This window comes from Melozone crissalis, unplaced genomic scaffold (assembly GCF_028551555.1).
Source record: "Melozone crissalis strain CALT ecotype California unplaced genomic scaffold, PUWL_Pcris_2 ptg000033l_1, whole genome shotgun sequence".
Classification (NCBI taxonomy): Eukaryota; Metazoa; Chordata; class Aves; order Passeriformes; family Passerellidae; genus Melozone; species Melozone crissalis.
Window position 1 is genome coordinate 5,172,039 of NW_026535811.1, and position 23,931 is coordinate 5,195,969.

The window sequence follows — 23,931 nt, forward strand, 5'->3', positions numbered from 1 at the left end:
TAAGAACATCTTCCATCATGTGCTCTATGCTTTCTGAGCCATTTTGGCTGCTTTTGGCAAAGAGCATCTCATCCAGGATCATGAAGCCATTGAAAGCCATATGGTCTATCCAGAAGAGGATCTGACTGGGCATGGTGTGAGAGACAAGCCTTTTAAATTGAATTTTGCCCTGGATTTCCAGACCTTCATCTTGTAGCCTTCAGCAGTCTTCTATTGTTCTGTAGGTCTCTTGTCAGCAACAGCTTTTGTGTGTCATACATGAGCTTAAATCATGTTTGATGTGTACAAAGGTACTTGTAAGATGGAAATCCTGTGTTTTTTGGTGCACATCTTTTCTGCCTCTGGACATCTGCTGCTTATTCTTTTGAGACCATTCCCTAAAGTGTGACAAAGGGCAGAAGTGCAAACTTTGCAATACTTTTGTTGGAACTGTGTTTTTTGAAGATAAATAATGACTGAGATGACCACAGGCAGCGAGAGCTGAAACCTCAACAGGAGAGAACTTAAAGCACCAATGACTTCTGCAAATACTGGTTTTTTACCTTTAATTTTTTAATTTAAATATATTGATTATTTTCTGCATTCCTATAGTCAACCTTTTCTTGTGTGCTCAGAAATACATTCTACTGGAGGGCTGATGGAACATGTACTTCATGCATTCATCCAATATTATATTCTGAGATTTGTCTTGAAAAATAAGCAAGTTTGTGAAAATTTTGACATTTGAAATGCAAACTTGGCCATGGACAGATGAAAATCCATGAGCAGCTCTGTGGTTGAGAACGTTGCCGTGCTTTCAGTTAGAAATGAGTGACTTCATAGCTAAGCCTTTTGAAACAACATATAAATGTTCCTTATCCACTGCAGTGCAAAGTCATATGCTTCAGTTTAAGCTGCTTTTAGCATCTGTTGGAGATAGAGGAGTGTATTATTTATCTAACTGTTTTGTTGAAAAGGAAGAGAGCACCCAAACAGATGTTAGTGCCAGCTCATCTGCAAGGGCAGTAATAAACATCTGTAATATCTCTACACCGTGTGCAGATTTTTAGAGCCTTATCTAACCCTGGCTTTGGATACACAGCATTTTGTTTTTTCCCAGTGCAACCATTTCCAGATATGCTCTGGTGAGAACTCAGCAGGAAAAGAAAAATCAGGCTGAAGGCTCATTAATAAACAAGAAATGGTGGAGAAAAAAGACTCTACATAACAAGGAGTACAACACTAGAAGGGCATGTTTGCTGGTGTGTTAAACTGAGGACATGTATGTGCATTGTGTAATATGCAGACTATGAAATACAGCTCCATTTTGTCTATAAACCAGCTGGATTTGTGTTCTAACAGAATGTATTACATTTTAGCTTGCCTGAGATGGTGTAATGTCTGTAAGAGAGAAGAGATCTGGAGCTGGGAGCAGAAAACTGAGACTTGAATTGTATTAGTAATGAGCTGCAAGCAAGAGTAATTAGGTCAACAGGATGGATATTTTTAAGCATTTTAAGGCTCAGCAAGAAGTAATTTTTCATGAAGCAAAGAGAGCAGTCCAATTGTGCTATGGAGAGTTCCAAGTTTGCCTTTAACTGATTGTAAGACCTTGACTCACAAGCTCTTGGTGATTGATACAAATCTGTGTTTGTATCAATCAATTGCTGATTGATACAAATCTGTATTCACTGACTGTCAAATGTGATTGTGTGGCTCTGGGTAAAAACTTGGATCACAGCTTCAGATGAACTGTGACTTTGGCTGATTTGAGCGAGGTGTGAGCTTAGATCATGGTCTCAGTTCATGCATTCTGGCCTGTCTCACCAAACCACTGGTAATGTTACCTCTTTTCTACCATTATTATGATTTTTTTTTCTTTTTCTGTTTTAAAAAAAGATGAGGCATAAGGAACGTTCTCGGACCTGCCCCAAAAAAGTGATCATGCTCTCTTCTTGCACTCCATCCTCCTCTCCATCGTATCCCAGGCAGCAGGTGATTCCCTCTGCATGCTCTGTCCCTTTCTCTTCATTGCTGCTTGCACAAGTGACTAGCTCAGTTACCAAACAGCTTATTTACAAATACACTTCCAGTTTTCTTTCTTTCAGGTGCTGATGGAGGCTTCTCAACCTCTTAGGTTAGGAAAATAAGGCAACATTAACTCACTGGAAGCATGAAGAGTCTCCACTGGAGACTGAGATTTTGCTGTAGGCAGATTTTTTTATCACAGTGCCCTTTCTCAGATGCACAAAGTAGAAATTAAAGGTTTGGAGTAATGCAGGGAAAGAAAATTGAATTTTGTTCCATCTCCACTGTCTGTTTAAATATGTGTGACTGAAAATTTGCTCTTGTATCCATTAAACTTTTATGGGATTGCTTATCTGAAGTGGCTTTTGAGTGTTGTAGTGGCCTTCACATGTCCATTGTGGTCTTTGTTTCTCTCACACGAGGCTCTTGTCTCAGTCTGGCTTTGAACCTGGAGCAGTGAGAGCTGTTCTGAGCCCACTGTATAAATGTGCATCCATGATGTTTGTGCACATGTATTTGTTCTCCCAGTTACATATTTCCTGAAATCCTTCTAATATATCTGTCTTCTTGTATATTGTAATTGTGCTTCTTTGAGTTGTATCCTTTAAAATTATGTTTCATTTTCCTACCTTCAAATCTACTTCTTGATCAGTTCTGAGCTAGAGGTCCTGAAAAGGCAGGTGCAGTCCCATAGAGCTGTCATGACATCACATGAGGACTGTACAAATAAATTTCCCCAGAGGTGAAGCTGAGCTGTCTTTGCTGAGCTCTTGAGCCTATAAACTGTAAAGGAGCATTGCCTTTTAGCAGAGTAGACAAGTTTTATTCTTTGGCAGAAAGTTTGACTTGCATTATTGCTGATTTCTCAAATTTTAATTACATGTTGCAATTTATCTGGTCTAATTATTGTCAGCCTCCAGGACACACATTCTTTGCTGCCTCTGTGGTGTCTGCATCTGCAAGATAGATCAGCTCTGCCTACTGATCCCATTTGAAACTGTCCTAACAGAAAAAGGGGTTGGTTTTCTGCTGTGAACAGCAACTTTTTCAAGAAGGATACAGGAGAGAACATCTGGGTAGAAAGAGTGAGGAAAGCCCTTTTCATGAGCAAAACCTGCAGTGTAATATCAGCTGTTGTGATAGCTAGCTGCCTGCCTCGTGTCAAAATCCTCTGAAAATTTTGTTGGATGTATATTATGAAAGAAGAAAGGCTTTCCCCAACCTTACAGATGGAGAAACAAAGGCAGTTAAATGCTGGGTTTTACCTTCTAATCTATAGTGTGGGATTCATTTTCCAGCTCAAGAAATTTGTTTTCACTCACAGGATCTTGTAGCTCTGTATTTTCCTTCTGTCACCTCTCCAAGTGTTTGTTTGTCCTGTGTCTTTTTGGTTGCCTAGTTTAGTCATGAAGGCCAGCTCTGCCAAGTGTATTTTGACCATTTTCTATGTTGTGTTTTATAGAAATCTTCTTCCTTCTTTTAACTCAGGAATTTTTGTCCTCTGATAAAAATCCTACAGAACTGATGTTAGGCTCAGTCAGAGTAATGTGCTTTTGGAGGCGTTCTTTTTCCTTAGGAATGATTTTTTTTCCCCCTAAAATTGACAGGCCTCATAGCAAGTCAGATGGATCTGTATCCATATTACACTGATGTCTTTTAAAATCTTTAATTCTGCTCTTCTACTGCATTTATTCTGCCACTTCTTTTAAACTCTCCATCTCCTTCCTCTGAACTAACATCACAGTATGAATTATACTGAGTGCCTTACCATCTTTATTGCACTAATTTGATTACATTGTGGTACTATGTTGTTGTTTATAGACCTAATTTAAATATATACTTTAAAAAAAATTCTCTACAGGAGCCAACTTGTTATTGCCAGGTTTAAATTATTCTTAATAAACTTCTGCTCTTGTTGTGGCTTCTTTTCTGCCTGCATCATAAGAAAAATCAGATAAAGTGTGTTCTGATTAGGAAATTGGTCTGTGATTGTTTTTAAGCTCATCATTTGTTGCCTGCAGAGATTCAGGGAACCTGGTGCTGGCTATCCCGGGGATCTGAGATCCAGACAGGAAAGGGTAAAAAAGCATGAACAAATGGCATGGGTGCTGATGACACAAAGCTGTGGTGGATGTGTGCAATCCAGAGGTCAGATCCAGGGGGTGGTGAAGCACACTTCTCCTAATGCTGCTGTTAACACGCTGCAACTGCTGAGAGTCAGCCAGGAGCGATCCCTCCTGTGTGACACCCACATAAATGCATAACAAGCCTTCATCAGCAGTTTGCTATATGCTTTTATTTTGCCCTAGGTCGAGCACTTGAGCTCTTGTCATTCTTCTTTGTCTCTTACACCTCTTTAGGGAAGTATGCTGTGGCTGTAGCAGAACAAGAAGAGTTATGTGTTGTGCTAATTGATGCAAACGTGGTTGCATTGTGTTCACCGCTTGCTTTCTGGATGGTTAAACAACTGGCATTCCATCTTGCCTCCTACAGGCCAAAGTAAAAGGAAAAATGATGAGGCATTATTTAGTATAGAGACTTTGAAGCCTTTTTAACAATGAAATATTCAACAGTCTGTCTGAATGGCTCAGTATTATACAGAAGCATGGGAAAATAAAAGATAGGCACTCAAAAGGACCGGTTGATTTGAATTCATATTGACAAATTAATTGACATTCCAGTACAGGCTTTGAATGAATTAAGTCATAAATGGGAGCCAGCAATAAAACTGTTGCAACTTCCAGAATGTGTTCTAACAAAAGCCTTTTGTGGGCTGAATGTTTTCTGACAGGCAGTAGAAAATGAATACACGTGTCTGCAATGACACAGAAGCCCACAGCTTCGTAACAGACCCCAGTTTTAGTGAAAATGATCTAGTAGGAAGGAGTAGGTGGAACAGAAAGCAGCTTGAAAGTAGAGAGTATTATTAATGCATCTGAATGGGAAGAGTGTTTCCTGTAAACTGGGTGTGAGCCCAATTTTCTGTTCTGCATTGGAGGACAATTAGTAATACAGAGCTGCACCTTGGCATTCTTGACAGATCAAGCCTCAGATTTCTTGATGCACATGTTTGTAGCTCCTGTCCATTTACTCTTGTATTCCACAAACAAATTAGCGGAAGGATGTGTGGTACTGCAGTGATAGTCCTGACTTATATAGCAGGTCACCTGCCAGGCCTTTTTTCATGTCATCAAATGCACCACACAACACTTTAGGAACATTCATATGAAAGACTAGAATAGCAGAGGTGTCAAATATTGTGCCTGGGGTGTATTGACTTGGTAGTGCAATAAGAACAAGTAGGACAGTGGAGTTGCATAAGTAAAACTGGCAGCTTCTGTGAGTGTTTGATTGTACTGTTCTTTGCTTTATTTAGACAGGCTCATTAAACATGCTCTCTTTGGCATGTGGAGTATTTACTTTGCATATACCACCATCTTTAAGAAATTAATGCATTCTTTATGAGAACCGAAATACATGATCCTAAAATGTGTTTCTGTATGCAAAATCTCAGAAACAAATATTTAGATATTATTTTTTAAATATTCTCATACTTATAGGAAATCCTTGAGAATGCAGAACTGTGGGGAAATAGACTGACAAATAAGGCCCTTTGTGCATGACAAAGCCACATTTTAAAATTATTTTTTGATGGTAATGCCAGAGAGAAAGGCTATGTGCTTGTTTGATTTTGGCTGCAGCAGTTCTAGGAAGAGTTGTGAAAAACAATTAATGCAACCATTTTTTTCTTGCCTCCGAGGGCCAAAATGGAGCACTTCATTAAAATAGTACACACTGGGGGGAAAACCCCCCCAGTTTTCACATGAGAGCTTCTGTTACTGTTGTGCATGTGAATGTCATACCTTTTGGCTGGCATTTTTGTGTCCCTTCCTTTTCGTGCTGGTTTGTTTACATCCTGCCTCCTTCCTCGTCTCGCAGAGATCTCCTCGTTTATTGTCTCATGACCACGTGCCCATGAGTATTGAGCAAAGGGCATGTCAGCTGGCTGCCCTCCTGGAGTCCAGACGTGCACTGAGGCATCAGGTGACTACAGCCCTGCCTAGCTGGTGTCCTGGAGCACTGGGGGATTCTGGGTACAGGTGAAATCTTGGGGCAGAAAGAGGAAAAAATCACCAAAATATGATGGCCACTGCTCTACGGTCATGTGGTTAAAACATCCATCAAGACTGTTTTTGTCTTTATTTGTAGTGTCCTTATTTGATTTGCCTTTTCTTAGCTGTCTCCTTGTTTGGTGAGTGGCCCTTTCTGTTCCTCAAAACAATGGATATAAACAATGAAGCAAAAAGCAGCCAGTAAGCTTCAGAATAAATGAATAAATGCTGAAAACCAGCTGGGCTCTGGATCAAGTCATCTCACAGTGGTCATTTAGCAGTCAGTCCCTTGCAAATTTTACTTGCTTCTGGAAGCAAGAATATTCACATTTTCCAAGCTTAATCCCTGGCTCTGTAGTACTACTTGTGTGTCCATCCTTCCTGTGCAGTTGTTTCCAATGGTAGAGCTGGCAGTTTGTGCAGATTGTCTTTGATTGCAGTGTACACTTCTGTTTTGTTTCGTTTTTGTGCCTAATTTTCTCCCCAGTCTGTTGTCTTTGGGCTATGGGAGCATGCCAGTTTGAACTGTGGTTTCTTTGGTTGCTCTCTGTTTTCAGTTAGCTTCAGCAGTGCTTGGCAAACTGCAGAGTGCTTTTTTGGAAAGCACCATCTACAGAAGTGATTTTGTTTCATAACTTAACTGTTTTGAGTTAACCATCCCAAATCAAGCTGTCTACTTGAGCTGGAGCATAAACAGTCCCAGAACTTTTGCTGGTGGGCATAACTTTTGCAAGCCCTACTAATAAGAATTTTGTGACATCTAGGTCACTTCATATTGTTGGGGATTTTTGGGATGCCATCTTTTTCTGATGGCTAAAATCACAGGAGCTGTTCTCCAAGAAGGAACAGCAAACCTTTGGCTAGATTTGAAGTTTTGGCTATGAAGGCCTGAATAAGAAGACTACTTTAAACAAAGTGGTACCTCTTTGTTAATGGGTGCCATGACTTAATATCTCTAGCAAGGCCTGCAATGCTCATGTGCATTTCCTTATTCAGTTAAAATGATGATGCAGAAATCAAGATCTAGACCAAAATACTTTGCTCCTACTTTTTGTAGTGCTCTCTGGCAATTTTTAAGCTCCTTCTCAGTGTGGAGATGCAAAGATAGAAATTATTTTTGAAATTGTCTAATTTCTGTATCATGCAGAATTGAGAAGGAGGAGAGACTGAGAACACAAAGTAGAGGAAAGCATAAAGTAGATAGGGCAGAGAGGAAAAAGGAAACAGATGTTGGAACACTGCAAGCAATGATGGATTATGATGTAGGATTTAAGAGAAGAAAACAAGGAAAATACTGAGAAAGAGGAGGCTTAGCAAAGTAAGGACATTCACAGAGAAGAAACTTGATTAAATGTTAATTTACTGAAAATTTTTGCATGAACAATTATATTTCCATAAATTGGGGAAACTGTGAAAGCCAAGCTCTTTTGCATTTTGCTCAGTAAATTTAATCTTGAGGTTAGCCTATTCCAAGTGGCTGGAAGTAGCTGCTTTCATGGGTCATGCAATTACATGACATTTAGTTTTCCTTTTTATAACTAAAGCCATAATTTATTTTCCAAAGAAAGCCAGTTATTTGTAATGTGAATATTTTTTTATTTCCAGACTATAATTTTTAGGAATGCACAGTTTCTTCCAGTGCTGTTTGTCTGATACTTCCAACTTTTTCCCTGCTTATATGAAGTATTCACTGGAGGATGGGCATAATCATCTGTAGAGATAATGATAAGGGCATATTGGAAGACCAAATTTTGGGTTCTCCTGTGAGAAACCAGTTTGAGAAGGATGCAGGTTCTCAGTCTGTGATTTATTCTTTGCCATTTGATAATCAAGATCAGCAGATTATTTTATATTGATACATTCTTTATTTTGTTCAGTGTTTCTAATCATTTTACAGTAATTTTTAGGTTGGAAATTTGCTGTTAATTACTGGAAATACATACAAGCTAACTTCTTTCTCTTCTGTCCCCTAGGAGAAGAGAGTTTTGGTTATATAGTTAAAATGAAGAAGAGGTCTCACATGGCATGAAAGATGATCTTAGTGCCTTGAGCCAGTAATAGAGAACAATGGGAGATACAGAAGGAGCAGAGGAAATTGATTTGGGGTCTTTGCCAGTGGCTTAGTTGGTTGAATTACAGGAGGTTGGACATCTGTGGAAGTAGGTAACTGCTTCCAAATGGTCCTAAATAATGTAAAACGTAATAAAGAGCAAATTTGGAATGACTACTCTGCCTCGCTAGGGAGAAAGTAAAGATACCCTGGGTATTTTTCTCAAAGTTTTCCTATAAGAGTCCTTAAAAAATTGTTCTTGATGGTAGTTAGAAAAGCCTGGGCTGGGTTTTTTTTTTTTATTATTTTCTCTTCTCTCTTAGAAGAGCACATGTATGATTGTGTTGATGTTTATTTTATGTTTTAGCCCGAGACGGAGCCGTCTCGCCGATTCTTTGTTGACCAGTGGGAGCTCTCCCGTAGCCTCCGCTCTTCCAACCGCCCTTCCTCACCCTCCTCCGACTCCCTGCGCCAGGTAGCCCTCACCTGAGCACTGCAGGTGCACCCAGCTGCCTGTGCTTGCCAAGGACACTCACAGGACACAGCCAGGCTGGCACTGCTCCACCTGCAGAGCCTCTGTGCTTGTCCCTGCACAAGGGAGAGGCTGCACAAAGCAGCCTGTGCCCGGCACAGCTCGGGCGTTGCCAGCCATAAAGCAGTTTGAAACTAAATGTTTTTTAACATTAGTGTCTGTGAGAAGTTTGTGGTGCATCTCTCACTCAAACCAGGGGTTTTGAGCACTGATAGTCCTGGCTTTGCAGTGAAGCTTTCTGGTTTTGCTTGCTGCTTTTGTTGAAGTTTTGGGCTAAACAACAGAATGTGTTTGTGCATATGTGGTTAATGGACAGTGTGAAATAAAAAGTGCTTTGGCTTTTTGAAAGATCACTGAGAATTTGAACTAGTTACAGTTGTCCTACATAAACAGCAGGAACTTGATTTGACCTAAGCTGGAGCAGGTTCTTTGCCTCCTTTTGAAAATGTTGCAGAATGTTGTAAGTCTGGAAGACCATGGAAAGAAAGATAAAATGCTTCACTCAATACTCATAATTAGGCCAGATGTGATATGTAGGCAAAAAGCAAAACAAATCGAAACACAGAACTCCAAATTAAAAATTCAGCAAGTAAATTTCTCACACCAGATAGTCCAAGGTGCTGTCAGTTAATATTGACATATTCATTTTTTTAGCATGGAACATGTTACATGCTGGTAGAATTTTAAAGGTCCTGAAGGATCTGCAGTTGAAGGTTTCAAATCAAAGCTTGATTAGGGGAAACCTGGTTCAGCTAGAAGGAAGTTTTCTCTTGGAAATGCCTGATCTCTCTTCTAAGGAAACTCAAAAAGCCTCAAAAGCTCTGATCATTCAGAGGAAACAGAAAACTCTTGGCCAAATTATTATGGTTGCCAGTTAAAAATCAATGATGAAGAAAATTTTACAAGTGAGCACCATTTTAAATGTCATGTTTGACAACATATATGTCATTGAAAAGCAACTCTGCACATATGTATGTGGAGCCTAGGAGACTCAGAGATAAATCATTTGTTATTTCTTGCATATAGAAATACTGCAAGTGTTCTGCCCCTTGGAATGGAATCAATAGACAGGTGTAAATTCTTTCTGGGTAGAAATAAACCCTCCCCTCATTACTGCAGTGACAGAGAGCTTAAGGAATTAGGACTGTAGTGACAGCAGCAGTAATCTCTGGCTGAGCACTCCATTTTCATAATCTTTTTCCCCAAAGAAGTACTCATTCTATGCTGAATTTCAGTTTCTCTGATGCTTCCTGCTGTCCTCATGTCTGAACTTGTGAAGATTTTAAACATTCCTAAAAGGCTAATGACCACACATATTAAATTAGTTATTAGTTGAGGGAAATAACTACTGTGCTTCAAGCAAGTTTTGCTAAAAGTCAAGGGGGTTTTAAGATATAACTTTCCTTTTGTTATCCTTGGCATTTCCCACTTGCTAGAAGCTGAGTGGCTCTCTGATCCTGTATTAGCTGAGAATCCAGCTAGAAACATTCATAATGCTGCTTAGTGTGGAAAAGGGAAGTTGCTTGGCGTGCTCTTTGCTGCTCCGAGTCAAACCCGTGGCGTTTGCAGTGGGACTGAGCTAACATGGATGTAACCACCTCATTTTCTTAACCATGTAGTTAGTGCCAGTGGTTGTGTTTCCTGTGAAAAACACTTTCTCCACTCCTGCAGTGATTGAATTTGGCTTGCAGACACTCATTTGGTACCATCTAAGGTAACAGCCAACTTGCCTAGACTGCTGAAAATACTGGAGGGTTTTCAGATATCCAGAGTTATGGAGTCATTCTGTGCCCATGATGGAGAAAAGCCAAGTCATAAAACCATGTTCAGGGTTGAACAAATATATGTTCCAGATGTATGCAGGTATGGCTTTAATGCATTGGATGAAGGCTCTTCCATCTTTTTTTCCATCTAAACCTCTGTGTATTTTTAGCACTGGAAGAATTAATACTTTTGACTCACTGTGAGTTCTTTAGTAGGGGCTTCTCCCTGCTCTGTGAATGCTCTGTAAATTAATTCTTTCCAGGTGCAAAGTACACAAATATACTGTTGTAAATCAGCACGTTGCATTAGACTTGGTAACGTCTTCTAAAAGATCTTTGTTTCTGATGTCAGTTTTACCTGGAACCTAAAATCTAACCTATATTTAGCCTCATCTTTTAGAAGTGTCTATACTCAAGTTTCCAGGACAAAATACCCCACAGATGAAAACAAGATCTGCTCCCTTCATCATAGTATTTCTGGAACACTTAAAAAATGCAAAATGCAAGCCTTCCTGTCTGTTCCTACAGGTGATCCTGGACTGTACTGGTGATTTCAGATGACACTGGCTTTGCTATTACTACTTGTCACTTTATTTGTCCACTGTCTTGCATGATTTGACCTCTCTGCACCTTTTCACCACCTAACCTCTCATCGTTCTAGTTATTTTTTTTAATTTGATTCTTTTTTTCTTTTCTCACACCACTCTTGTTTTATTCAACCCATCTGGTAGAAGTACATAAAGATGTACACAGGCGGAGTGAGCTCATTGGCTGAGCAGATAGCCAATCAGCTTCAAAGGAAAGAGCAGCCCAAAACCCTTCTAGACAAGAAGGAACTGGTAAGACAATGTGCCAGAGATGAAGTGTGTTTGTGCTTAGATGTTGTGTAGATCTCAAGTTTTGTGAGTGTCCACCAGTTTTGTGAGCTTTGTTACACCACCGATGGAATCTGTCGTAGCTTTATGAGAGCTTTTTGTTTCCCTTTCTCCATCCACCCTCACTCCTGTCCTCATTTCCTTTGCCAAATATTTTAATCTCATGCCAGGGTACAAAGACTGGGCATAATGAATTGACAAAACTGTTCATAACACTTCTGCACTGCTGCTTTCTGGAGGAGACACTGGTTTTGGTAATGTAGGTCTAAGAATTGTTGTTTGAGGGTGTTTTAATGGTTTTGCCTTTCTTCATATGCCTCCTTAAGTCACTGATTTCAGGGTCATCATTAATAATACTGGTGTCCACTCATCTACCCAGAACTTATGTAGGCATGGCATCCTAGGAGCCTTTTTCCTGGACAACAAGGTTAGTTTTTGGTGTCCTGGTTAAAACCAACGTGAGTTGTGTCCGAGAACTGCAGCAGCATCCAGGTGTTCCCGTATCCACATAACTGAAGAGCTAAAACATGACCTGGGTGTGTGGTCTCAGTGAGGCTGGACACACAAATTCAGCCATCCCTGTTTGTGTCCAGGGCTCGCTCAAGAAGGAGTTCCCCCAGAACCTGGGAGGCAGCGACGTGTGCTACTTCTGCCGCAAGCGGGTCTACGTGATGGAGAGGCTGAGCGCCGAGGGCAAGTTCTTCCACCGCAGCTGCTTCAAGTGCGAGTACTGCGCCACCACCCTGCGCCTGTCCTCCTACGCCTACGACATCGAGGACGGTAAGGGAGCGGCCTCTGCTCACCAGGCCCCTCCTGGCCTGGCAGATCTTCTGTCATTTAAAAGCTGTTTGGTGAGTTAGGGAGCAGGGTGACTTCCATTCCCCAAATGCCATCCCTCCAGCTGTTGGAGCTTCGGGGATTTCCTATGGCTGGGTCATGGTGGCAGCAGAGCAGCCAAAGCGATAGGAGTTAACATTGTAGTGGTGCCTGGAGAGGCTACCTGGAACAGAGGCTAGACAGAGTTAAAGGAATAAAGGAGGGATTTATTAAAAAAGCCTTCAAAGGTTACACCTTGGGCAGTACAAGAGCCTGGCTGTGGCTCCACCCAAGGTGGATGCAAGATGGGTGACCGGTCATGAGTTTTCACACTTTTATGACTTTTGGTCCATTTCCATGTTTGGGTTAATTGTCCAATTACAGCTTCAGGTTGTGAAGTCCTAACATCCCAGATTGCTCTCCTCACTTCACCATTGTTCACACTTTTGGACTGAAAGCTGCAACAGTGTCCTTGGTTCTCAGGCTGGAAAAGGATTGTTTTGTCTGACTAAACTGTGGAGAGAACTTGCTAACACTTTTTATGAAGTTCAGATTTACACACTAAGGCAGTACAGAATCTGGAAAACATGAAATCTAAAACTTAAGGCATCATTAACAGCTGCTGGAGTGCAGGGTAAACAAACAGTAACTGGAGGCTTTAAAAAGCTTCACAGGCTGAGTTCGAGGGCTAGACTTTTTACTGTCCTCATCTGACAGTATTTAAATAAAACCCCTGAGTGTTTAATACTATTCAAGAGAAAATAACAAGTTGGAGAGAAATGCTGCCAGCTTGTTCTTCTTGAAGGTACCACAACTGTCCAACTCTGTATGTTTATTTTAGATGTAATAAAACAGGAACTTATAATCAGGGGCTGTTGATAATTGGTCATTACAAGCTGAGTTCTACTTACATAGAAAACATGGAACATTAAAGTTGAGTAGAGGTAAGTCAGTGTTAGAGTGTTGTAGCAGTAGTTACTGAAGATTCAGTAATGGCTTATTTTTTGTATCTGATAGACTAAGGAGAAAAGAATATGATTACAAAACTTGCTGATGCCTCAATTAAAAGAATCTAACATGCTAAGAATAAAGGGAAGCTTCAGATATACCCTACAAGTCTGAGAAACCAGACAATATGGCAGCAGGTGAAAGAAACTTTTAATCAGCAAAGCGTATATATTGAAAGTAATAATTTAGGATCATCCATCACTTGTGAAAAGTCATTTGCTTGTAAGGGCAGCTGTGTACTACAGTCTTTGTTTGAGCAGTGATTGACAAAAATGTCACGTTTTCTGAAGAAAATGTATGAGAAAGTATTTGAGGTAAATGTTGATTCACATCAGCAGGTATGAATTTATTTTCTTACACAGCTGCCTATCTTTAATCCAATCTCACTAGGAAAATAAGTGTAAAATGGTGTAAAACTAGTGACAAGTAAGGTGCAAAGGATTCTGTTTCAGACATAATGGTGTAGAAAACAGAATAACAAGAAAAAAGTGTTAGTACCTGTATTTTTCCCACTGATTGAGGTGAAGATGAAGTAAAAATTTTAAATTGATGTCACAGGATGACACTCCAAGGTATTCTACTGCAGATTGAAATTGATGGGTGTCCATTCTGTGTAAGAACAATCTTTTAATATATACTGGGTGGAAAAATGGCTGCGGAAACACCATCTGGTTTAAGGGGCAAAAAGAACTAAAATTGTGTATTCATAATGCATTGTATAATGACTTTAAGTAATGGATCTGCTGGGTTGTGAAGAGTTGAGGACACTTAGAATCAAACCAGACTCCCAGTAAGGAATAGAAACCCCTTTATTGCTTGTCTGGAAGGTCAGCAGACTTGGCATGCAAGTTTAAAGGGGCCAGTGGTAATTTTGAGATCAACATATAAAAGCAACATCTTTATCGGAAGTCAAAGTTGGGGAAAAGCATTTTTTGAGCACTGCTGTTATTTTGAGCACTCACAAGTAACTGAATATCTGTCTGTTAAGCAGTAACAGACTGAGCTCCTGTGTCAGCTCTATGGGCTGAAAGTTTTTGCCACCATATTTTTAATGATTGCCTCTGCAGGCATGCTTGTGTGTGCAGTTATGGCCAGACAGTTCTCAGTGAAGCAAACACAAAGCTTGGAGTTTCAGCAGGCTTATAGCATTCATTCTGAAATATTACATGCCCAACAGCTGTGTGTGTATATGAAGCAGATGTGGCTAAACAGAAATCTGTGGTATCGATCTGTTGTGAAAATGTAGCTTGTATTTCATTCTGAGTTTTCTTTGAGAGTTAAAAAACCAAAGCTATGCACACATTGTTGCTGTTCATCTGGCTGTTTGGACTGACAAGCATTCTGCAGCCTTCTGCAGTCAGTGTCTGGTTTTAGGCTTCAGACTCTGAGAATTTTTGTGTAAGAGGTTTTCAGTTGATGCTCATTTCAGACAATCTCGAAAAGCAGGTTTTGGTATGAGTAAACATTAAGAAATACTTATTGAAGTAAAGACTTCTAGCAAGATGTTTGTCACTTTTCCATCTCTGTGCTGTTATTTTGCAAATACCAGCACAGAGAAATTGGAGGCGGAGGTCAGAATATGTGTTGGGAATGCATTGGCAAAGCTCTAGGAATGGGATGGCCCTGTAGAATGCTATGGGCTGCTTATGCCAAGCAGGATACATTGACAAAGGTACAGTGGAAGATAATTAAGAGGCATCAGCTTGCTGCTTTTATTAGTACCAATAGTATTTGCATGATGGTATTGCTAATGCTGCTTTGTCTTCCTCACAGTGCTCAGATAGCAGTGAAAAACCTCTCTAGACTTCTGAGGTGTTCGTAAAACCAGCAGGATCACAAAAGGTCTCATTTGTGAAAATGAGTCATTGTCCTTTTTACAAGTAGCCACTGTGCATTTTGAGAGATGGTTCTTTGGGAGTTAACACTGTCCTCTCCCACTTTCCTCTGCTGGTTGTATTCATTCTTGCTTTTTCCAAAAGTGCTTCTGCCAGCTTTTCATGTGATGGTTTCTTTGTTCCTCACACACTGCCGCATTGTTAGCATGTGATACCACACAAGCCTCACAGCTTTGCTTTGGTGTTTGATAGGATTTTAAACTAAATGGCTGTCAGGCACCCAATGGAAAAGAGCCTAGTTACAAGGGGAGAGAGCAGGGCTGGAGCTAAAACTTCAGCCAGTATTTGCCTCTGCATATAGTGAAGAAATTGGAGAGAGCAAAAGGAGTGGCAGCAGAAAACAAGTTGCAGTGAGATGGACATTTATATTGTGCTAAATTCCTGTGTTCCTGTTCCTGACCATCATTTGTGTTTTATCTGCAGGCAAATTCTACTGTAAACCTCACTACTGTTACAGAGTCTCTGGTTATGCTCAGAGGAAGAGGCCAGCAGTGGGTCCTCTGTCAGGAAAGGTAACTCATTGTTTTCATCTAACGTGCTGTGTTAATAGATTTGGATTCTTAACATAGACAAAACATGTGTGATGGTTTGGGGTTTTTTCAGAAAGTAGAAAAATTCAGGGTGCATTTAGTTGCTTTATCTATCATGAAAGCTTACAGTTCAACTAAATCTTATTTAAAAGCAATTCCTCTACTTAGTACTGCTCTTTTCATGGTACTTATTATCAAATTATGTGCTATCCTGTTCAAAACAGAATTTTGATTTGTTTTTCTTGTCAGCTGAAATAATTTCTTAGTGTATGCTGAGACTAAATGAATAATGTTACCAGTTCTAGTTTTGCTTTGTTTCTCCGTGGTTTTGCTTAAGATGAAACAAATTGTTTGCATTTCCTTTGAAACACAAAGTTCTATCCCTCTTGCATAAGCTATGAAAATCACATACCTTCATTTCTGAAGGTCTGCTGTGTTAACAGGAACCTGCATGAAAAGACAGAATATCCCCTTTCCTATACTATCAAAATAGAAGTATTTGTGCTGTAAATATAGGATGAAGAGACACTGTGCAATACAGAAAAATCCTTCAGCTTTTGTTGTTATAATCCAAGGCACCTAATTTTTCTCGTCAAGCCCCTTTTCACATGCTCCGAGTATTTTTACATGCTCTGAGCAATCTATATGCTGGTTTCTTAAGTTCTGTTCAGCTTGCTGCTGCAAGCTGCTCTTGTCCCTTAAATTATATTTTCCTTTGTGCAAGCAGTGCTACCTGTCCTGCCTGATACTCAGGTTTTATTAGTACAAGCTGGAGCTGAACTCCTTTTTGCAAGGATAGTGGATCTATCCCAATATGTGCCATACTTCCTGCCAAAAATAAAGACTAAAAATGGTACCTGTTTTATTTCCCAGAGGAGCAGATTGAGGGCTCTTACAGCTGTGACTTTCTTGGCTATCCAGTTTGTTTTTCAGAGCTTTAATAAAGCTTCAAACTGAGAAGGAGCATGTTTGTTTTTCAGAGCTTTCCTTACACGATGCATGCGAGACATCTCAATTCCTCGCTCAGCTGTTCAGTAGACACAGCAATTCCAACTTTACCCTGAATTTAACTTGCCCACCTTCTTGCAGGACACCAAAGGACCTGTGCAGGACGCCATGGCCAGCGATGGGAGCGGACGGGCCAGCAGCCTCCCCAGCTCAGCAGAGAGGGCCCCAGGTAGCTCCGCTTCCTTCTTTGGCAGGGTGGTGCAGTTCTCGCTCGGCCTCGTGGGCAGAGTTAGGGTGCTGAGCCAGCGCCTGCACAGCACGGTCTCCTCCATTGGGCACCACGTAGCCCAGAACCCTCTGGACTCCTTTTTCATGTGTCAGCTGCTGGCATTTGGGGTTCCCTTTCTCTATGTCCAGTCAGAAGTTCTCGGGCAGATCCTAGGGGAATTCTGTGGGCAGCCTGCTGACCAGTGAGATTTAATGTCACCCACCTTTGAGCTGTGTAACTCGTTTGGTTTTTGCGGTGCCTTGTGAATTTTGTGTGCTACATAGAAATCTCAATATATTATTTTGCACTGTGGCTTTGGGGCCTAGATGTTCTCAGTTCTTTCAAGGACATTTTTGAAAGAATACCAGGAAAACACAGAAGCTCAGTTGAGGGTCTCCTCCGAGTCAGCCCAGATAAAGAGCCCTGTAATGTATGCAGCTCAATGTCAGTGAAATTGAAAGTTTTTATGAAGCACTGGAATAGCTCATAAACTGGATTTCTGTGTTTTCCTGAATTCTGGGTGTGGTTTCTCGTTCTCCCAAGCTTCTCTTTATTAATCTGGTACTTGAGTGGGAAAGATCCCATTATCTTTGGATTGTGTCTCCTTTGGAATTCTGGGTGTCTGACAGCTAATGGGATTGGATTCCTTAAACCCCTTGAATTTCGTGGTGCTGGCAGGTCATGGTGCTCTTCCCTCTGCCAGCATCTGTGCTGCTCCTGGTCGTGGCTTTGGAAGTGGGGTGGTGAATGTGTGTGTCTTACTGTGACATAGTTTTCCCTTTTAACTTGAAATTCTAATTCCTTCTAACACGAGAGAAGTGTCTGTGCTACAAATGCTCGTTTGCCCAGCCCCCAAGTGCTCATTTTGTGATGTCAGAAAAAGGAAGAAATAGTAATTTCTAGTACTTGTTCCACAAGACTATGAATAAGCGAAATCAGCTGCTTTTAGAAAGGGAGCATACTTAGAGCAATTCTTTGAGAAAAGAATGTTTGCATAGTGCCAGTTGAGAAGACCTTAACAGCACAGGAGCAGATAACAATCATGGTGTTCTTTGACTTTATATTACTATACAAGTGTTTCTAAGATTGTAACTGAATGCAATCTGACAGAAATTTATCCTTAGTGTGTTGATTTTTGGAGTGTAGTTACTTTCAAGATTTCCTCTTTTGTGTGTGTGCAATTTCCATATGGCAAAAGTGAGAAAGAGGTAGGGAAGAATGGTATTTGTAAAATGCTATGAGCGATGTGTGAACTGCAGCATTTTTTGCATAACTAGATAGATTTAAAACTGCTTTTTCTGAAAGTGAAAAAACTTTGGTTTTTTGTAGCTTGGAGCATATTCCTAAAGATAAATAGAAAAAATATTTATTGATACACGGCAACTGACATGAGCACAAGGGGTTTTGTGGAGTGAAGCTGTAGGTGATGATAATTAGAAGGAGGAGATTTGAATTACATTTAGCAATTAGTTTATCACAGCAACTGCTGGCAGAAAATCTCCTTTGGTTTAGTCCTTCCAACAAATCAAATTTAATTGCTTTTACAAAGGAACATTCAGCAAGTAGCACCTAAATGTTCACTAAGTAGAGCAAACAGTAGGGCATAGTTTGTGATAAACTTCTATAAACCAGGCAAAAATCAGCTATAACTCAGATGTCTCCTTCTATAGTGGTGGCACAATCCTGTAGCAGCACTGTAGTCCTTCCAGAGGAGTAAGATGGAACAGACACCATTTTGTCTAATGGCAAAACTTGAAATCTAGGGCTCCTTCTGTTTGCTTTGTGATTTTTAGAGCAGTGTGTAACTGTAGCATAATGTTCAGAGCTGTTGGACCTTTTAAAGCTTTGCCCCTTGCAGTGCCCTGAGTGCATTAGGACATGCTGAGCTTAGCTGGTATTTCAGGCAGGGTGTTGTGGTGCATTCTCATGTGTGCATGGCAGAAGTGCATTCAGTGCTAGAAGAGGTGAGCAGTGCCTCTGTTGTGCTAAAGAAATACCATTAGAGCTGAGTTTTGTTTTCTTTGTGCAGTGTGATTTAAGTTACTCTTGGAACTACTGACTGACTTAGCAATGGTTAAGAAGCAGGAGGAAGCAAAATACAATGTATTGTAAAAACAATTCACAGTGGCATTAAAGGCAGGTCAGTTCTCTGTTAGAGCAGCAGTCATGTCCTGTAGGTACTTACCTTCAGCTCCCCTTCCTGCTGGGTAGCTAGGTCAGGAAACCTGTGTGGGTTTTACAGTTATTTATGGTTTCAAAAAACAAATCTTTTTGAACTACCAATTTTACCTATACAGTGGGAAACAGGATATTATTCCTGAATAATCAAAAGGAGTCTGTAAGATTACATCTCAGTGTAACTCCTGAATTTAAACTATTGGTATATTCCTTCTTGCAAGCTTTCACTGTAGCCTAGACAAATACCTTGAGCAAAAACCTGTCTGAGATGAAGACAGAGGCAGGGATCTGTTTCCTCCACTTCATCCATCTGTCTCTCCCCTAGTACAGGTAATACATCTGAAAGTGTTTTACATCCTTTAGGGCAAGACCACCAAATGGAATTTGGCAATAGCAATTTCAGGCCCTGAGGCCTGAACTAATGCTCAGTAGTGGGGTAGGTCTTGGTGGAGAGTCTTAGTTGCCTCTAAAAGGATTTAGTAAAAGCAGAAAAGCATGTAACATGCTCAGGTTTGACATTTGGTGGAGATGCAAATATAACTGAGAAGGCAAAGGGAAGGTGTACAACAGTTACATCCATTGTGGAATATACAAAAAGGCAGCCATTTAAAAATTTTATATCTGAGAGTTAAATGCAGCCCTGAGCTACCACAAGTGCTTTTGTCAGAGAGCTTTATGGTGACTCATGCAAGTCCTGCTTTTTAGTAGTTGCCATGAAATCCCAAATGGATGTAAATTGCATGGGTTTTCTCCCTACATTCACTGTCCCCTTTGCTATATCACCAAACCAGCTTAATGCTTAAAATGTATTCAACCACAGAGTAGCCTTCAGCAGGTTTAGCCAGGTGAGGTGAGATTGGTCACACCAAGCCCTTCCTTGTGCTGTCACTAACCCGTTTGGCATGGATTAACCTTGCTAAAGATGTCAGTCCCTGCCTGGGTGGCCGCAGTGCTGGCTGGCATGGGGTGAGTTCTGTCTGTCCCTTGTAGAGCAATGGATGCAGGGCACAGTCTGTGATCAGCAGGTTGAGGTTTGTTCAGCACTCAGCTGGAGTCACCCTTTGTGTGAGGGGTTTGCACAGAGCCTGTGTGGCCTCTGCTGTTCCCAGGGGAGGTTATGGCAAACTGGAACCCTTCAGTGGGGAAAGTGGCAACAAGCTTTGAGCAGTGGCTGCCATTCTCTCTGGGAAAGGGAAGTTGGGGGCAGCTCTTACTGTGCTTTTGGTCCTGCTGAACTGTGGCATGCTTGTTATAGATTCTGTAACTTTCTCTGTACCTTGTCTGCCTGTTTTTCTCTATCTTCTGCATTTGCCTTTTGCCAAAATGCTGCTATTGCTAAGAAAAAAAAAAACAACAACAACTGAACAAAAAACTTTTGCTTCTCAACTGTCTCTCCCTTTGATAATCTGTAACTGCTGTGTCTTGAAATTTTTTTTTAATATAATTTACAGTACTTTATATGGTTTTAATGTGCTTTTAATGCAAATGCTGTTCTTCTGTTTGTTCTAAAGGTCTGTAAGAATGTTTCTGAATTTTCAGCTCTTTCTTGACAGATGGACTTGGAACAGTCTTTACCCCTATCAGCTTTATGATATGCTCCTTGGGGTGATGTTAGCCAGCAATGTTTTTTTGTAAAATATTTCCCATTTCAGCCTCATGTTTTCACAACAATGCATTTCTGTCCCTATCAGCAATAGGAAGTTGATAAAGGAAAGACTGCCTAGGGAAACTCATACTTGTACAGCAATAAAAGGCAAGTCATGAGATCTTTTGCTTTAGTTACTTGACCTGTGAAAGATTAAGAAATCAAACCTAAGCAATAGTATGAAAAACTAAAATGTAATACAAATTAGAGCTACTAGGACTTGTGCTTTAATATCACATAAATACATAGTATTTATGATAATAGGTATGCAGTCTGAAAAGTTAAAATCCTCCTATGGATGTGCCTTAATGGTTTTCAGGGAGAAATACTCAGAGCAAAGCCCTTCACAGCAGACCCTTGTACAAGTATTGTTGTATATAGCAAGCAATATACATGAGGAAGTTGTTTTGCTCACCTGGAGAGCTGGGAAAGAGTGGCTGTTTCCTCTAAATGACATGTCCTTTAAAGTAAATTATCTGAATGGAACTTAAGTGTCTGTACAAGTATAAGTATTTTTGAATGCATCCAATATTATTTGCACACAATTCAATTTTGTGTCTGACAAAACACGAATATATGTTTCTGTTTAGGAATAAGCTTCTTGTTCATAAACATTGCCTCTATTGTTCAGAAGCATTGCCTCTTCACCATTCTGCATACATTGAACATGCCTTACTTGTGAAAATGGCTTAGCTCAAAGCAATACTGCTTTGTTTGCTGTGCAAACAAACATCATGATGAAATCCTCTACTTGGTCACTTCTTTTCATTACTACTCACCTTTGGGTTTTGTTCTTGTTTTAATTTGATCTAGTTTAAACAATAAATTATGGAAGATAACAGCAAACAAACTCTGTGACATGACATTCTGTTTGAGGTGCCTTCATTTTAAACCAATGAAGGTTTACAAATATATCCCACTCTTTTCCCTGCCAAAAATAAAAAAGAGAAAGGAAAGCATTCATATTTCAGGATGCACCACCAAACTGGGATGAAAGCTATTTCCTCTATTAGTGTGCCTTGAGTATTGTCTGTTCTATTTGGAGGAGCCATGGTGGTGTGTTTAGCAGGACATGGCACAGGGTTCTGAACCCTTTTTTGGGGTATCATACAACTGCAGAGAGATCTGATGGAAGATTGACTTCTCTCTGAAACATTAACAATGCAAAGTTCAGAACCAGACCCTGTATTTTTGGAAGCTGAGGAGAGTGTACAGGTTGCCTGACTAGAACCAGAGTTCAGTGCCCAGTGAATCATCTCTCAGTAACAAGCCAGGAATCTTTAGGATAAGTGCTTGACTGTTCCCAGTCCATCATGGTCCTTTTCAGTGTTCTTATCAGGATTTGGGTGGCTTTGGCATAAAGGAAAGGAGAATTCTAAAGGATTGGCAATTTGAAGCTCAGAAAATTTGGAAAGGAAAAGATGTGGTGGGAAGATTATTTATTCTTCACAGTAGGAGATGCAGCTGACCTGATGGAGTTTCACTGCAAAATCTTGAAAAATGTTTTGAGGACTGAGAAGGATGTACAAAACAACAGTGTGCTGAGTTTGTACGCATGGCTGGATCCTGCTAAGAACACTTTTTCTTGGGAGTTACTGGGCTCCCAACTCCTCCTCTCTCTCTCTAGCTTTCAGACCTGTAGACTTGTGCCACTGGAATATTTGTTGTTTATATGTGTATATTCTGAAGGGTGATATGAATTTTTCTGGGCACTTCAAGAGCTTCATTGAATGTTTTTGTGTCTTAGAAAAATAGTATTAAGTTTGTGTGAAAGAGTTGGATTTTTGTTTTAATTGCAGAACTAAAATGTCTGGTTTTTTGAAAAGTGGAATCTGACTAATACTATTTTGAGATTGCTTCCCTCAGAGAAAAGGAGGGGACTGTGCATAAAATAAGTTCAGTGACAGATAATGTTCAAGTGAGATGATTTAGTGCTCAGAAAGGCTTCATGTCTCCGCTGTATAGTCCCTTTGAAAACTTTGATTTATGCAGTTGTTTTTAACCTGTTTTTGTTTTGGGTGTGTGTGTGTGTCTCTGAATTATGTAACATGTGGTTTCCCTGTTGCTGTGAAATGGAGATATTTTTTTGTTTAACTGTGTGAAATGTTCAAGGGAATAAATTCCAAACAAACTTCAGGTTTCTGAGTTTTTCTTTGTCCTGCCCCTTGTCCCTCCACTGGTTCCAGCTGAGGGATGCTGCAGGGGATACAGAATTGGGGGACAGTGGAATGAATAGCTCTAGCAAGCTCAAATACAACTGGCATTTGGGGAGCTCTGTGGCATGTGCCATCTGTCACTGCCAGTACTACTTTTCAGGCTCTTTCTGTATTGTGGTGTTTATTCTAAATTTTGCTGTTATGTTGTGGTTTTCTTGGAGTGCAGGGCACACATTGCACAGACAGCACGACCTGCTGAGCGCCTCCTTGCCAGGTATTCTGCTGCCTTGGCAAAGCTGACTTTGGATAGCTGTGCTCTCAGCATTGTGGCTTCACAGAGCTTGGTGTCTGAGGAGGTTGTTTTGTGTGCTTGCAGCAGGCCAGAGGTCTTTGTCATGCTCTGTGACCAGGGCAGTCACACCCATGGCAGAGCAGGGACCTGTAGTGTGACAGGTGAAAGTCTTGACAGGCTTTGGTTCCTCTGCTTGGTGTAGATCTGCTGTGGTGGTGGGATGTTCTGGTGTGATGAAAAGGCAGAAAATGACTAAATGCTAAGCTTTGTAGCCAAATACTGTCTCGTGTTCTGGCTGGACTGTTGTCTTTTCTGAGGACTGCACACAAGGGGGTGACCTGCCTTCCTCAAGACCCTTAAGAGCCTGTTCTGTGATGTTCTCACATGACAAACAACCCTGGATTGTTGTTCTGAGCTGCATTTTCCTGGTCTCAAAATTACAGAGTTAGTCTACATTAGGGACTTGTTCAGTATTTTTTCCTCACATGCTTCTCCTGCTTCCTACTCCACCATCTGCAGCTAAAAGCTTGGTATAGCTGATTTTTGAAAGTTCAGTTGTGAATGGTATTTGGCCAGACTAGATTACATTTAAATGGTAGGGTCAAGATCTACAACCACAAACCAGTTCTGATCTATGTAAAATTTCCTTCTTTGGAGGGAGGTAATTGCTTTATGCCTTTGAAAATGCCTGTAGTTTTTCATTGCTGAGTTAAGCAGTGCCAGTTTTGAGGTTAAGATGGGCCTTCAGTTCTGAGTAGGAGCCATGAGCATTCAGGGTAAAACTTCATATGCTGGTGCATGAGCTAGAAATGTCATTTTGATGTACCACTCCAAAAGCCTCCACTGTTCTCTTAAC

General features: G+C 40.5%; 1 protein-coding gene across 9 annotated transcripts in view; it reads left to right on the forward strand.

The window, feature by feature from the left end:
• The window catches only part of MICAL3 (microtubule associated monooxygenase, calponin and LIM domain containing 3), a 157,364-nt gene that overhangs the window by 76,645 nt on the left and 56,788 nt on the right, over positions 1 to 23,931 (forward strand). For all 9 annotated transcript variants that reach the window (XM_054282140.1, XM_054282135.1, XM_054282134.1 and 6 more), the window contains 3 exons: positions 11,933 to 12,119; positions 15,482 to 15,570; positions 16,678 to 16,765. In XM_054282140.1, the coding sequence (XP_054138115.1) occupies positions 11,933 to 12,119; positions 15,482 to 15,570; positions 16,678 to 16,765 (364 nt within the window). The remainder of the gene's footprint in view (positions 1 to 11,932; positions 12,120 to 15,481; positions 15,571 to 16,677; positions 16,766 to 23,931) is intronic.